General features: G+C 36.7%; 1 protein-coding gene across 1 annotated transcript; it reads left to right on the plus strand.

The window, feature by feature from the left end:
• On the plus strand, nt 1–13965 carry LOC110792554 (amine oxidase [copper-containing] zeta, peroxisomal). Its single transcript, XM_021997381.2, has 12 exons — nt 1–357; nt 1686–1795; nt 1900–2205; nt 3342–3454; nt 3551–3881; nt 3966–4181; nt 4276–4512; nt 4835–5020; nt 10637–10777; nt 11554–11822; nt 12953–13034; nt 13630–13965. The coding sequence occupies exons 1-12, from the start codon at nt 240–242 to the stop codon at nt 13762–13764; spliced, it is 2244 nt and encodes a 747-aa protein (XP_021853073.1). The 5' UTR covers nt 1–239; the 3' UTR covers nt 13765–13965.
• The last annotated feature ends 782 nt before the right edge of the window (nt 13966–14747 follow it).

Raw genomic sequence — 14747 nt, forward strand, 5'->3', positions numbered from 1 at the left:
GACCGAGTCTGTAGTACAGTCTGTGTACACTTGTGCCACTCCTCCCCCCTTCGTCTTCTTCGCTCCCTCCCCCGCAATTTGCACATTAAAAATTCAATCTTTTTCTTCACCATTCTTAACTTTAGACGATAAATTTAAACTACAGGACAAAATATTGAGATCGTGTGCATGTCAATTGATTGTTCGACGGCCAAATTCTACGGCGGAGAGAGAGAAATTGAGTTTTGGAATCCCTTACAATGGCCGCAATTTCGGAAAAAACGACGCCTTTGATGGCTTCTGCGGATGATCCTGATGGTAAACCTATGGCGGAAGTGATCAATTCTGAACTTGATCATTCAACATTGTCTACCAAAGGTTGATTTTCCCTCTCTACTTGATTTTTAGTTTGATTAATTTATCAAAAGTTCGGAAATTTTGTGATCATCTGATGTTTTTTTTGTTTCTTGTTATACGTGTGAAATATCCAATCCCTAATTTCAAAAATATGACGCTTTCTTACCACTTTTTTTTGGATGATTTTTTTTTAATTTTTTTTGGTTTGAACTCTGGACTTCCAGTTGAATTTTACAGCATGAGAAAGTATTGTATGAATTTTGTTTTTATCAAAAAAATTTGAACTTATTTTACAGAAGAGTTATAATCCTGCCACAATTTTGTGCTCGTTTGATTTTACAAAGTGTGCCGACTCCCCTGTTTTCCAGTTGTAGTTCCAGGTTATTGACTTCTTGCTGTGGCATGAAATTGAGTAAGGATTATTGTTCAAACAGGTTGATTATCCCTAGTTTAGATTATTTCTTTTTCCCCAAGGTATCATCTGATATCGAGCGAAGGGGAATTCTCGAATGCTACCTCCATCCGGATTTAGTTGTTGCATTGCTAGTATCAATTATTTGCATTTTCACAAATAAGTGTTCCTATTGGATATTTGGAAGTATGGTGCCATGGTGATACTACTTTGTGATGGAGAACCTTCAGCCACTATTGGCAATAAGTCTTGTAATGCAGAATTGTGATAGGACAATCTGATATACTTGTGTAAGTTGTTTTTGTTTTTGTCCTATAGAGTCTCAATCGCCTTTCACTTGCAATAACAATAATAAGCACACCATACTAATAATTTTCGTACACAAATAAGTTTATTTCAGAAAAATAATTTTTTTCCAGATAAAATAAGTTCATATAGTTCAGTTAAGTTTAGATAAGTTCAGATAATATAAGTTCAAATAAAATAAGTCGAATAGAACGGAGCCTAAGATATGATGCGTGGATATCATTTTCAAAATTTCTTTTCATGAATCCCCGCCCTTGTCATGGCTTTTTGGTTGTAGGGTCATCTCTTTGTGTTATTTGTTACTTGTATGGTAGTTGATGTGTCCTCTCTGATCTTTATTGCGTGACCTGTACTTAGTAACAACCGAAACATACTAAAAATTGTTGGGTTGTCATGTTTGTTTAAAGTATAAAACCCTGCTACAGGATGTGCTTGCCTAATAGATGCAAGCAAACTTATCTCATTGTCAATTATTTGTTTGCTTGATAAGATCCAACTTATTCCAACCTGCTTATCAAATCATTTAATTTACACTTCTTTAGAAAACCAGCATACGGAAGTTTTACCTTAGGCTGGTTATTGTTTGCATTCACTTGATTGATCCGGAAACCTTATTGGTTTACCCCTGCAGGCACCCATATTATGTCAAAAGCTTGGACCACCCACCCTCTGGACCCTCTATCTGCAGCTGAAATCTCAGTTGCAGTAGCAACTGTGAGGGCAGCCGGTAAAACACCCGAGGTTGGTTGTTAGACATTTTTCTTTGATTGAAAGTTGTTTAATTCTGCTTACTAAGAAAAAGAAAAGTCTTTGGAAATTTCCTACTGATCCCTTTATGCTTGCAGGTTAGAGACGGAATGCGGTTTATTGAAGTGGCTTTGGTTGAACCAGAAAAACACATTGTTGCATTAGCTGATGCTTATTTCTTCCCTCCTTTCCTTCCATCATTAATTCCAAGAACGAAACGTGGACCTTTAATTCCTAGTAAGCTGCCTTCAAGAAGGGCTAGACTCATTGTGTACAACAAAAAAACAAACGAGACAGGTGTATGGATTGTAGAGCTGTCAGGAGTACATGCAGTGACTCGAGGCGGTCATCATAGGGGAAAAGTTGTCTCATCAAATGTTATCCCGGAGGTGCAACCTGCAATGGTATATTTGCCTCCAACTCCTTCATTGAACCTCTGCTTTGCTTGGTTCTTACATTCTTTCTTTTTTATTCTAGGTTGAAAACGTGAAGAGCTACTCAACAAAATGAAGATCAATTTGAACTTCTGCAAAATTTGTTGGCGTAGCTCATGATCTGAGTTTCTACTGTGCTTATTTTTGTATGAAGACTATGTTTTTAGCTGGTATTTTATCATCTTGAGGCTATATCTAGAAATTCTGTGTTAATCAAGTACCGTTTGTTTGTACAAGCTTAAGTACTTGGGGCCATGATACTGTTAGCTCTTAAATATGCAAGATGTCTGTTCTGTTAATTTTGGTTGTTTTAAGATTCATTGTCTGGGATAAATTGCTAAGTTCATGCCATTGTTTTAAATGTTTTGGCGAATTGATTGTTCATTTCATCTTATATTTGATCATAGTTAGATACTTCAATTTATTTCAGCATGCGTCTGTATTCATCCTCATACATACATAACATTGCATGGGGGTGGCCAAAGCCTATTCCAGAATCTATGTTTACTCGTTTTTGCTGCAGCGCAATTTCGCTTACTAGTCTTAACAGTAGAAGATTTGTGCATGCTCAAACTTCTGTTATGTCCTTGCAAGACTAAATTTAATGTTTTAAACGGATAATATTTACATATTACCAAAAATTGGTCTCGTCTGTCATTATTGTTGTTAGTCTTTTGCACTGCTCTTACAATTTAGTCCCTAGTAACTAGTGATGGTTGTGTGCTATATGTGAAGGTTTTGACGTACTGAAATATCCGTACTTATTGAACTTTGACTTGAGTGTTATCAACTGTTCGAACTTCAAATATCTAATAAAGCAAAAGGAATTTTTTTGTATCTTCTTTGAGATACAAATTCCATAAATTTTGTTTCATTAGTGAATACCCTGATTTCACTCCAGATTTCTAACTTTCAACTCTAGATGGATTTTATAACAGTGTTAAATTGGTTAGCTGGATTGTAAGTTAAGTCAACTACCTTTAGATTTTGAGCAGGAACCGAGCTTCTTAGTGAAAAGCTCTGGTTTGATGTTTTCCTTTAGTGACCTAGCTCTAGAATCTAGATCATGCTTTGACTTTTATGTTATCTTTTCTTTTCTATGTTAGGATGCTGCAGAGTATGCAGAATGCGAAGCTGTAGTGAAAGACTATCCTCCTTTCATTGAAGCAATGAGGAAGAGGGGAGTTGAGAATATGGATCTAGTGATGGTAGATCCTTGGTTAGTTGAAATTTCACATCATTTCTTTGTTGTATATAAATTTGGAACTTTGGCTGTATCTCTTTCTTTATCCTTATGCTTGAAACTCTATTATAGGTGTGTTGGATATCACAGTGAAGCAGATTTACCAAGTAGGAGACTTGCGAAACCACTTATATTTTGTAGAACGGAGAGTGAATGCCCGATGGAGAATGGCTATGCACGACCTGTTGAGGGCATTCATGTTCTTGTTGATTTGCAAAACATGGTAATTCTTGAGTTTGAGGATCGCAAATTTGTCCCCCTCCCATCTGCAGATCCTTTGAGAAACTACACGTCGGGTGAGACTAGAGGTGGAAATGATCGTAGTGACGTGAAGCCCCTCCATATACTTCAGCCCGAAGGCCCAAGCTTTCGTGTTGATGGGTACTTTGTTCGGTGGCAGAAGGTATATATGTCTGTGTATTTCCTATCTATGAACTGTTCTATACCAAAAATTGACACATGCTATTCTTCAATTGATTGTTTGCAGTGGAATTTCCGTGTAGGTTTTACTCCTAGAGAAGGCTTGGTTTTATATTCTGTGGCATATTTAGATGGTAGTCGAGGTCGGAGGTCTGTAGCTCATAGACTGAGTTTTGTTGAGATGGTTGTCCCGTATGGGGACCCACACGAGCCACATTACAGAAAAAATGCATTTGATGCTGGTGAAGATGGCCTTGGAAAAAATGCTCATTCTCTTAAGAAGGTAAAGAACCTCTTTTCTACCTACTATTCCCCTAATATAGGTGCCAACTTACTCACCTCCGACCATTTTTTCTCTGACATACGTGTTTTACCAGGGATGCGATTGCCTAGGCTTTATTAAATACTTTGATGCTCACTTCACAACTTTCACTGGGGAGGTAGAGACAATCGAAAATTGTGTTTGTCTACATGAAGAAGATCATGGGATTTTATGGAAGCATCAAGATTGGAGAACTGGTTTAGCAGAAGTTAGGAGATCCAGAAGGCTCACTGTTTCTTTTATTTGTACAGTTGCTAATTATGAGTATGGGTTCTATTGGCACTTTTATCAGGCAAGTAGACATTGTCTTTGTTGTTCAACTGTGTCCAAATAGCTAGGTTTCTTTGTTCACTCTTAGTGATGCATTACCACAAGGATTCTTTGTTATTTTGATGACCAAAAATCCTCCTTTATGTGATAATATACTGGATTAGTTATTGAAAGGTTTTGTTTACATTATACTTGTCAATTTTGGAGCTTGCTATTCCTAGTTTCTATTTCTTTTCCATGTGGATTCCAGTTCTCTTCTGGTACTCTGTTAACAGCAGGTAGTTAAAGCTATTTTCTCATGGTTCCATTCACCTGTTTTCTGACTTTGAATTTTTCGTATATAGGATGGAAAAATCGAAGCAGAAGTTAAACTCACCGGAATTCTCAGCTTAGGTGCCATTTCACCAGGAGAGTCCCGAAAGTATGGTACAGTTATTGCCCCTGGATTGTATGCACCTGTCCACCAACACTTCTTTGTCGCTCGTATGGACATGGCAGTTGATTGCAAGCCTGGGGAGGCACTTAATCAGGTATGCTGCTGTCAGATATTTCAATTCATTGCTTAATGGATGGGTGCATGAATTTTGTTGATGCAGTTACTGGTAGTCATTGGATGGTCTCGAATTACATGTAATGGCAAGACGTGAAAAATGCATGTTTAAACTTTGTTGCTCGAGTAGAGTACTTCAGTTCTCTATGATGTACTTTGTGACGGTGATATCATTTCAGCTTCCTTAAAGTATTATCCTCTTCAAGTTTAAATAAGAAGAAAATAAAAAACCTTTTCTATTTAGGCCTTTTCCTTATCTGTAACTTTTGCGTGTGTGTGCGCGCAGTAGAATAAATGTAACACCCCAACCCTTAATTTGGGTGGAGCCAATTGTCACGAAATGAGCATCTTGGACCAATAACTGGCCCCACATACCACCACAAGTTCTTCCAGCGCATTTTGTCCTCACTCATGCGCACCCCGGAAAACTTCTTAGGAGGTCACCCATCCTAAGATTACTCCCAGCCAAGCACGCTTAACTGTGGAGTTTCTTGGAATACGGGCTCCCTAAAAGAAATGTGCACCTTGGTGGTATAAGTATATAGAACATTGAGTCCTTTCAAAGCAAAGCAAGGGGATTATGATCACCCCCACTTAGGATCGCAACAGCCTGGAAACTGAAATCCAGCCTTAGGTTGGAAGTTGCGCTAGGTGACTAACCTTGGATCATAAATCCACAGAATCAGTTCACTGATGCAGAGCTATAGGTTTTAGTACTAAATTGGTTAAGGTTAAATAAATATTAGGATCTTTAAAATGAATTAATTAGGAATTAAAACTTGGAAAAGCCGGTAGTGAGATTGAACAACGTTTATCATGCTTTTATGTGCTATCTATTTTGGTATTTTATTATGTATTTACATGTTAGTATTTTGTGTTGTAGATGAGTTCTATTCCCTACTTGCCTAGTTACGAGAATATACTTGAAGAATTTGATGCTTGGGTATAGGGAGAAGAAGTATGGTTAAAATACATAAAAGATTCATATGTATTACACTCGTTAAATACGAAGTATATGAAGGAATTAAGATAGAGCCTATGTCCCCTCATGCATCTACAAGAAACCAAGAAGAGTACCTAGAAATAAAGGAAATGCCACTACCAGATTTGTCTAGTGTAATTGAATGCTTTTGTGCTTTCTGTTAAGGGGAAAAGATTGATGTAGTGTTGAGTGACAATGAGGAAACCCTCGGCAAATGCCCTCTTTTGGGGGAGGAAGTTAAGGGAATTTTTAATTAGGAATTGTTTTGAGTTATGTTAAAGAACCATGAATCGAATTATAGTTTGAAATGTTAAACGTATACTTACTCTAAAATAAAATTTAAATGATGGTTGTTATTTGTGATGAATTTGAATACCTCTGTATGATTTTATTTTGATTTATATGTGATGATTATATGTTTAGAATTCGTAATAATGGGGTAAGGGGGGTAAGTAATTAGTGGATTCTTTTCTTGTGGTAGATGGAGGATCACCCAATGTACCCCTACAACCTAAGAATGGAAGCACATGAGGACATAGGAGACTACGTAGAAAGAATAGGAGACCGTTGTGATGATTGGGGAAATCACATAGGAGGCTTCAACAACTATAACATATCCTCTAGAAGAATAGACGTCCTACTTAAAACCATCCCACGCTATGAGCCTTGGGTCCCCATTATTGAAATGTACAGCGATGTTCTCACAAAGGAAGGGGAGACCAACCCAACCAAATATAGATATGAGGGTAGATGGATCCTTAATCTCGAGTATGTGGCAACGAGATTGATGGAAGCTTGGTCGGAGTGGGAATATGAGGACGAGATGGGGGAAGTGATCGATGTGGAACCACCTATGCTAGAGGATAAAGAAATGGGGGTGAGAGGGATGAGGTGGAAGAGGATATGCTAGAAGATCCCCCAATAGAAGAAGTACCCCTAGCCGAAGAGGAAGACCCTGAAGAGGAAGACCTCGAAGAGGATATGACTACATATGTTTCATGAGTGACCACATGATCTCACTAATTGTTCACTTGTCTTCAAGTCTCTTCGAAATCTCACTCATCGAACTCTTCTTCAGGGTCTTCTTATTCGAGGTCTTCCTCTTCGTAGTCTTCAGGGTCTTCTTATTCGAGGTCTTCCTCTTCGTAGTCTTCCTCTTCAGAATCTTCCTCTTCTCTTTTGCTAGGGGTACTTCTTCTATTGGGGGATCTTCTAACATCCTCTTCCACCTCATCCCTCTCACCTCCCGTTTCTTCATCCTCTGGCATAGGTGGTTCCGCATCGATCACTTCTCCCATCTCGTCCTCATATTCCCACTCCGACCAAGCTTCCATCAATCTCGTTGCCACATACTCGAGATTAAGGATCCATCTACCCTCATATCTATATTTGGTTAGGTTGGTTTCCCCTTCCTCTGTGAGAACATCACTGTACATTTCAATAATGAGTACCCAAGGCTCATAGCGTGGGATGGTTTTAAGTAGGACGTCTATTCTTCTAGAGGATATGTTATAGTTGTTGAAGCCTCCTATGAGATTTCCTCAATGATCACAACGGTCTCCTACTCTTTCTACATAGTCTCCTATGTCCTCATGTGCTTCCATTCTTAGGTTGTAGGGGTACATTGGGTGATCCTCCATCTACCACAAGAAAAGAAGACACTAATTACTTACCCCCCTTACCCCATTATTACGAATTCTAAACATATAATCATCACATATAAATCAAAATAAAATCATATAGAGGTATTTAAATTCATCACAAATAACAACCATCATTTAAATTTTATTTTAGAGTAAGTATACGTTTAACATTTCAAACCTACGTTACTCCGACACTTCGTCTGACGGCGTGTGTCGGTGTCGACACGACCCGACCCGCGACACGACACTCGACACGTGTCCGGGGAGGTGTCGACACCGGTGTCGAAAAAGAGTCCGGAATGCAGTGTCGGAATCGGGTGGAGAGAAGAAAAGAGTAAAAAATTTCAAAACCCTAGATCTAGCAATTGGAGGTCGGGGAAGGCGGGAGAAGAAAAAATATATTAGGGCTTTTGTTGGTTAAGAAAAATCGACCAACATGCACTCTTTTATTCTTGTTTTCATCGATTATTCACTTCTTGTATCAGCCATGGATATTGGTGTCTTCTTCCTTCTTCCCGTTAGTTTTTCCGTTTTGTGCGAGTGGTGGTTGACTGATTGAGTGATTGGGCTTTGTACCTTTTTTCTTTTTTTTCTTTTTTTTTTACCCTTAATAAATAAACTACGGAGTAGGTTGTGGGTTTTGTGGGGAAGTGGAACACCCACGTGATATCTTTACCAAAAAATCTCAACTTTCCGCTTTTCTGATTTTTATTTATTATTATTTATTTTTAAATTTTTTTTTTAACTTTTAAACCCTCTAGGACTGTTCAATTTTATCCATTTTTAAACCCTTTTAATGATCTTCTATCGTAATTTTAAACGTTATATTTTTTTTTATTATTTTAACTTTTGATCTTCAATTTTTTTTATTTAATAACCATTTTATATTTTTATAAAAAGTGTCGATTTTTTACCCGACACTTTATAAGGGACCCGTGTCTAAAAAATAAGTCAAGACACTCCTTTGACCGTGTCGGAGTGTCGGTAAATATTTGGATCGGAGTGTCAGATACTCCGACACCCGTGTCCGACACGACACCGACACCCGTGTCTGAGCAACATAGTTTCAAACTATAATTCGATTCATGTTTCTTTAACATAACTCAAAACAATTCCTAATTAAAAATACCCTTAACTTCCTCCCCAAAAAGAGGGCATTTGCTGAGGGTTTCCTTATTATCGCTCAACACTACATTAATCTTTTCCCCTGAACAGAAAGCACAAAAGCATCCAGTTACACTAGACAAATCTGGTAGTGGCATTTCCTTTATTTCTAGGTCCTCTTCTTGGTTTCTTGTAGATGCAGGAGGGGACATAGGCTCTATCTTAATTCCTTCATATACTTCGTATTTAACGAGTGTAATACATATAAATCTTCTATGTATTTTAACCATACTTCTTCTCCCTATACCCAAGCATCAAATTCTTCAAGTATATTCTCGTAACTAGGCAAGTAGGGTATAGAACTCATCTACAACACAAAATACTAACATGTAAATACATAATAAAACACCAAAATAGATAGCACATAAAATCATGATAAACGTCGCTCAATCTCATTAGCGGCTTTTCCAAGTTTTAAATCCTAATTAATTCATTTTAAAGATCCTAATATTTATTCAACCTTAACCAATTTAGTCCTAAAACCTATAGCTCTGGATCAGTGTACTAAAACCTATAGCTCTGGTATAAGTAGTACATTGAATCCTTTTAAAGCAAAGCAGGGGGATTACATTAAAATCCTCCCCTCCTGTAGGGTTTTGTTACAACCTTTCCACCTCCTATAAGTATTGAACCCCTGACACTAGTGATGGAGATGTAGGTACTAACTGGTGCTCCAGCCTCCACTTCTTTACTCTCAATGATCTATAGCTGCCTCTTTTGAATTGTTGCTGGCCTCTCCATGTATATTGGATGGAGATATTCTCGACCTTTCTTCTTTACTTCATTCAGATTATTTTTATTGGTAAAGTTTGTATAAAAAGAAATAAGAAAGAAGTGTACGCAACTAAATGAACATTTTTGATTCATTATATTATAATCTAAAGCTAAAAAAAACCCGAGGTATTTGGCTCCAGTGGATATGGGTGAGGAATGAAAGGTGATTGCTTATGGGAATTGGCAATGAGCTTCCATTTTTCCTTTATTAAGTCATTCTAAAGACCTCCATGCCCTTGTTTATTGTGCGATCTCATGTTTGCAAAATCAGTACACTGCATAAGTTTTCTGGGATAGATTGTTGCAAGCAGGACAGATTCAAGCTGAAATTTCTGCTGCCAAGTGATATGCTCAAACTTGATCCTGCATCAGATTAAGAATTTAAGATATAAATGTGAAATGGTTGAGTACACACTCTGATGCAGTGCTTTGATTCCTCTGCATTATTTCTCCCTCCACTTTAGCAAAGTACTATTCTTTTTCTTGCTTCAGTAACTTTTTATGTTTAATTTTTTGAAAAATAAATAAGGGAAAATAAATTTATCATTGCTAATACACCAAACAAAAAAAAAAATCTACCCTAATAAAAAACAGTTCTAGACACCATTACAAATTTCAACTTCTATTTTACTAATGGCTTTACTTCCATTCGGCTTTAACACCATGCCACATTTTTTTACCATGAATTATCATTGATGGAAAAACATCTTCCAGCTTTTCAATTTTGCAAACACGCAAAATTCTCACAATAGGGGAGACAATGATTCTCATCATAGAGAAACAAATTACTCTCAGGAGATATCTTATAGGTCAAACAAATAAAATAAATGGAAGAACAATAATAGTAAAAAAAATTAGCCACTCCAAAGGAGATATCTTATGGCAACAGGGTTTGGTGAAGAGACGAGGGGCCAAGAAAATGTAAGTGAAGGCTTGCTAGACTAAGTTATATGCTAGTATTTATTTATTTAATATGAAACGCAAGATATAAGTATGATAGACACTGAATGCCTTATGGCTTATTCTTCTACAGGTTGTTGAGGTGAATGTCAAAGTTGAAGATCCAGGTCAGCATAATGTCCATGATAATGCTTTCTATGCTGAGGAGAGTATTCTGAGATCTGAATTAGAAGCAATGCGTGATTGCAATCCTTTATCTGCTCGGCATTGGATTGTAAGGAACCTAGACTTTGTATAGTTTATTGTTATTGTGTGTGCTCATGATCTGGCTATCTTTTCTTTCAAATTGCAAGCCCGAAAACTTCTTGTTTGTCTGACCTAGTATTTCATTCAATAGTTGTTTACTTTTCTGTCACTCCATTCCCAACACATAGAGATGATTCCAACGAACTAATTCTTAGCTAGCTTTGTTTGAGATACTAACTATAAGAAGAAGTGAAGAGGGAAAAGAAAAGCAGGAATGGGAAACAGAAGTTCAAAACCACTCTTCTATATTATAGTAGCTAGGGACCTTGCTTTGGTAGTACTTTTTATTTTATAGTTAATCTTTTTCTTCTAAATTATTTTTAGGTGCGGCGGGTAGAAGCTTTTGATGATATGTTTAAGTGTATAACACTAGATCAGATTTTATAGTTCTGACGGGTTTTGGTTTCTGTTCTGACGGGCTTTCGTTTTGGTTTCTGACGGGTTTTCGTTTTGGTTACATTCCTTTAGCACTTTGGTCACTATATGTTTTGGAACATATACCATGGATTCAACCCTCACTCTCTTTTGCTTGAAAATGCTTTTTCTTTTTTTCCGGACAGAGTGGAAAAGGATTATGTTAGTACTTTTTGTTGAATGTTTTAGTTTGGAACCTACTTCATAAGCTTAATTGACCTTCTTCCCCCTTGTAGGAGAGAAAATCCACTGGGATATTTAATCATTCACAGATATAAATTTATCAATGTTATGCTTAAATGACAGATTGTTACATTTGCCTCTTTGTAGGTGAGAAATACTAGGACTGTTAATAGAACAGGAGAGCTGACAGGATACAAGCTGGTACCTGGTTCGAATTGTTTGCCCCTGGCTGGTTCCGATGCTAAATTTTTGAGAAGAGCTGCTTTCTTGAAGCATAATCTTTGGGTTACAGAATATGCTTCTGATGAAATGTTTCCTGGAGGAGAGTTTCCAAATCAGAATCCACGAGTTGGTGAAGGATTGGCCACTTGGGTTAAGAAGAACCGGTCTCTGTCTGAAAGTGACGTAGTGCTTTGGTTAGTTCTTTTTCTTTACTTTCAAGGCGAACATTTCATTATAATAAAAATAAAAAATAAAATCTTTCAGCCTAATCCTTGTATTGGAGTATGCGTGTATATTCGTTCTGTTGGCATTGCACCCAATTTGAACACATCTTCTCTGTTCATTAATTAAAAAGGTAAATGAGCCGGAACTTTGTGCACACGTTTAGCAAATCAACTGCTATATGGTAGGAAGTTTTAAAGCTAATGGTAACTATTAGTTTGAAAATGTGTGGAACAGGATACCAAATTCACAAAGTGAACCAGCTTAGCTACATTTTGCATTGAACCCTTTTTTGATAGGACAGTGATACATGTAGCCAGCAATTGATCCCAGATTTTGGATATCAATCCCCTAGACTTTTTCTAATGAAACCTAAAAAAAATTAGAACATATTGTTACAAGTCAATGCATGAAATTTATTCAGGATTTTGAAGAATGTAAAGGAAATAAAGACTACAATGAGTAGAATTGCCACGCGCAAAAAAAGGTCCTAACTCATAAGCTTGCTTCACTTTGTTTTTAGTTTAGGTAAAAAAAATGACCATCATTCTTGTAATTCATGTTGGAGCTGTGATTGTTCTCATCCATTCTAATTCTTGGGGATGTAGATAATATTATAGCTGTTTGTGCTTTAGGCTCCGTTTGGTAGGGCGTAAAACATTTTCGGGGAAAACAGTTTTCTTCTATTTTCAATTTTACATTGTTTGGTTTTGCAAATGAGTATAACCATCTTCCCTAGGAGTAAAATTGTTCTCGCAATGATGGAAAACCATTTTCCCTTCAAAATGAAGGGAAAATTGTTTTCCTTCCTTTTCTTATTTCTCTTGTACACTCCTCTCACTACCTCTTTTCATTTTCCTTTTGTTTCATCATTTTTCTTACATGGAACCAACAACGGAAAACTAATTTTGAATTTGTCTTTTCCATGAAAAAATTTTACACTGAAAATGTTTTACACCTAATCAAACGGAGCCTTAGTTGCAATGTAACATGATAACATTTCAGTTGTCTGTTCTGATTTCTCGCTCTCACTCTCTTGCTTCATTCCGAACTGTAACATATTTTCATTTGCTATTTCTAAGAGCACATGCTGGCTTTGTAGGTACGTTTTTGGACTCACGCATGTCCCTCGCTCAGAAGACTGGCCTGTAATGCCAGTGGAGCACATAGGTTTTATGCTTATGGTAAATTCCGTTTTCTCCACCTCAAATGCTCTGATGCTCCTGTCTTTCAATGTCTGTAATGTCTTAGCACTACTTTACTCATAGAGTTGAGTCCATACAATTTTTTTCAACTTGTATATCAGTAGTTCTGGAACTGAAATATGATTGAGAAAATTAATAAAATTAGCATCAATGAACTCAAACTCGCGTTCTATGTCTTGACTTTAGTGGACAAAAGTTCATTGGCCTTCCTAGGAATCCTATGAATTGGATTATTACTGAAAATATTATGAAACAATCCCTCAATTCTGCCACACAGGTTCCCGTCCCTTTGGACTGCAAGATATGGTATTCAGTCTATTTATTTGACATGCTTCTTTAACTTTACAATTGTTTTTCTGTCTATTTTGTTCATTTTAGCTAGAGATATGTAAGACACTTATAATAGAATAGACCAATGGCAGGTCAGGGATTGAAAAATTAACAAAATAGGCAGAAAAACAAAATAATGAAAAGATATAGTGAAATTATAATTTTTCCTAGTTGAATTCTTTAGCTACATCCGCGAGTGAACCTGTTAGTGTTATTTTACTGATGCTGATTATTTTGGTTGCAGCCTCATGGATTCTTCAACTGTTCTCCCGCCGTAGACGTTCCTCCCAGTTCTTGTGAACCAGCAGGCAAGCCAAATGATGTCAAAGATTATGGTGTGACAAAACCGAGTTCTCCCGGATTTATGGCCAAGTTGTGATGATGCACTTGGCTTGCTGTTAAAGTGTTAATGTTGATGTATATATATGGTTGGTTCAAATGTTATTTGTGGATAAAATCAGCTATACCAGTAGTTTTTGCTCATTGTTCCAGGGAATGTTTGTCACATGAACAAATAGATGTTGTAGTAATCGGTAAATATTCTTAATCTATCTTATCTATGTGACTTATCTCCTCCAAACCCTTATGTTTAAGATGTATGCTAAATAACCAGCAGTTGATCACTTGGTACTTTTAGACAAAACTGAAATTTGACCACATATTCCAGGACATACAGTATGTACCGCATCATTTTTTGTTTACAGCTTTGTAAAGTTTTTCAGTTTTTTTATGTCGGTTTTCATAATCAACAGAATTACTTTAGGTATAAGTGTATGACTATTTTTTGGTTTATGAATCATTCTCTGTTGTCAAAATCACACAGAATTGATTGTCTGTGTTTGATCCGGGGCCCTATTGAACGGAAGAGAGTATGCACTTAAACGATATTCAGGGGATGAATCAAACTTCTTCTGTTTCAAAAAAATAGTAGCATGCTTGTCAAGATAGTACTTTGTCCCTAATTATCTCTTAATTACCTTTTACAAAAAAAAAAACTTAAAAGTTAATATTATGAAAGTATATAATGAAATTAATTCAATGGTATTTTGCTTGATGGCTTTGCTTTTAATAAATTAGTAAAAAATATATAGTCAAAGTTGGTGTATGAATAATGATAAAACTAAAAGTGTTGCAATTTTTTTGAAACGGATACAAGATACCAGGAATATGATCAAAAATTGAAATACTGCATCAAGCTCTCACAGAATAGAGATGAGTTGTGGACAGTAATGGGACAAAAACAGGCGAAAACCGACCATAATTCGCTCTTTTCGGATCGCAATTCGCAGGGAGATTAGGGAATTATGCAACACTGGTTGTGGAACATCTACACCATAGAGAAATAAGCTAAGAAACATGTCA

Source organism: Spinacia oleracea, chromosome 5 (genome assembly GCF_020520425.1).
Source record: "Spinacia oleracea cultivar Varoflay chromosome 5, BTI_SOV_V1, whole genome shotgun sequence".
NCBI classification, from domain to species: domain Eukaryota; kingdom Viridiplantae; phylum Streptophyta; class Magnoliopsida; order Caryophyllales; family Amaranthaceae; genus Spinacia; species Spinacia oleracea.

Bases quoted from the DNA above. Each gene is read 5' to 3' on its own strand.
- LOC110792554 (XM_021997381.2), top strand. From the start codon at position 240: ATGGCCGCAATTTCGGAAAAAACGACGCCTTTGATGGCTTCTGCGGAT. The intron at 2,206-3,341 runs GTATATTTGCCT...TTTCTATGTTAG, and splicing joins CGGAGGTGCAACCTGCAATG to GATGCTGCAGAGTATGCAGA. The intron at 5,021-10,636 runs GTATGCTGCTGT...ATTCTTCTACAG, and splicing joins CTGGGGAGGCACTTAATCAG to GTTGTTGAGGTGAATGTCAA.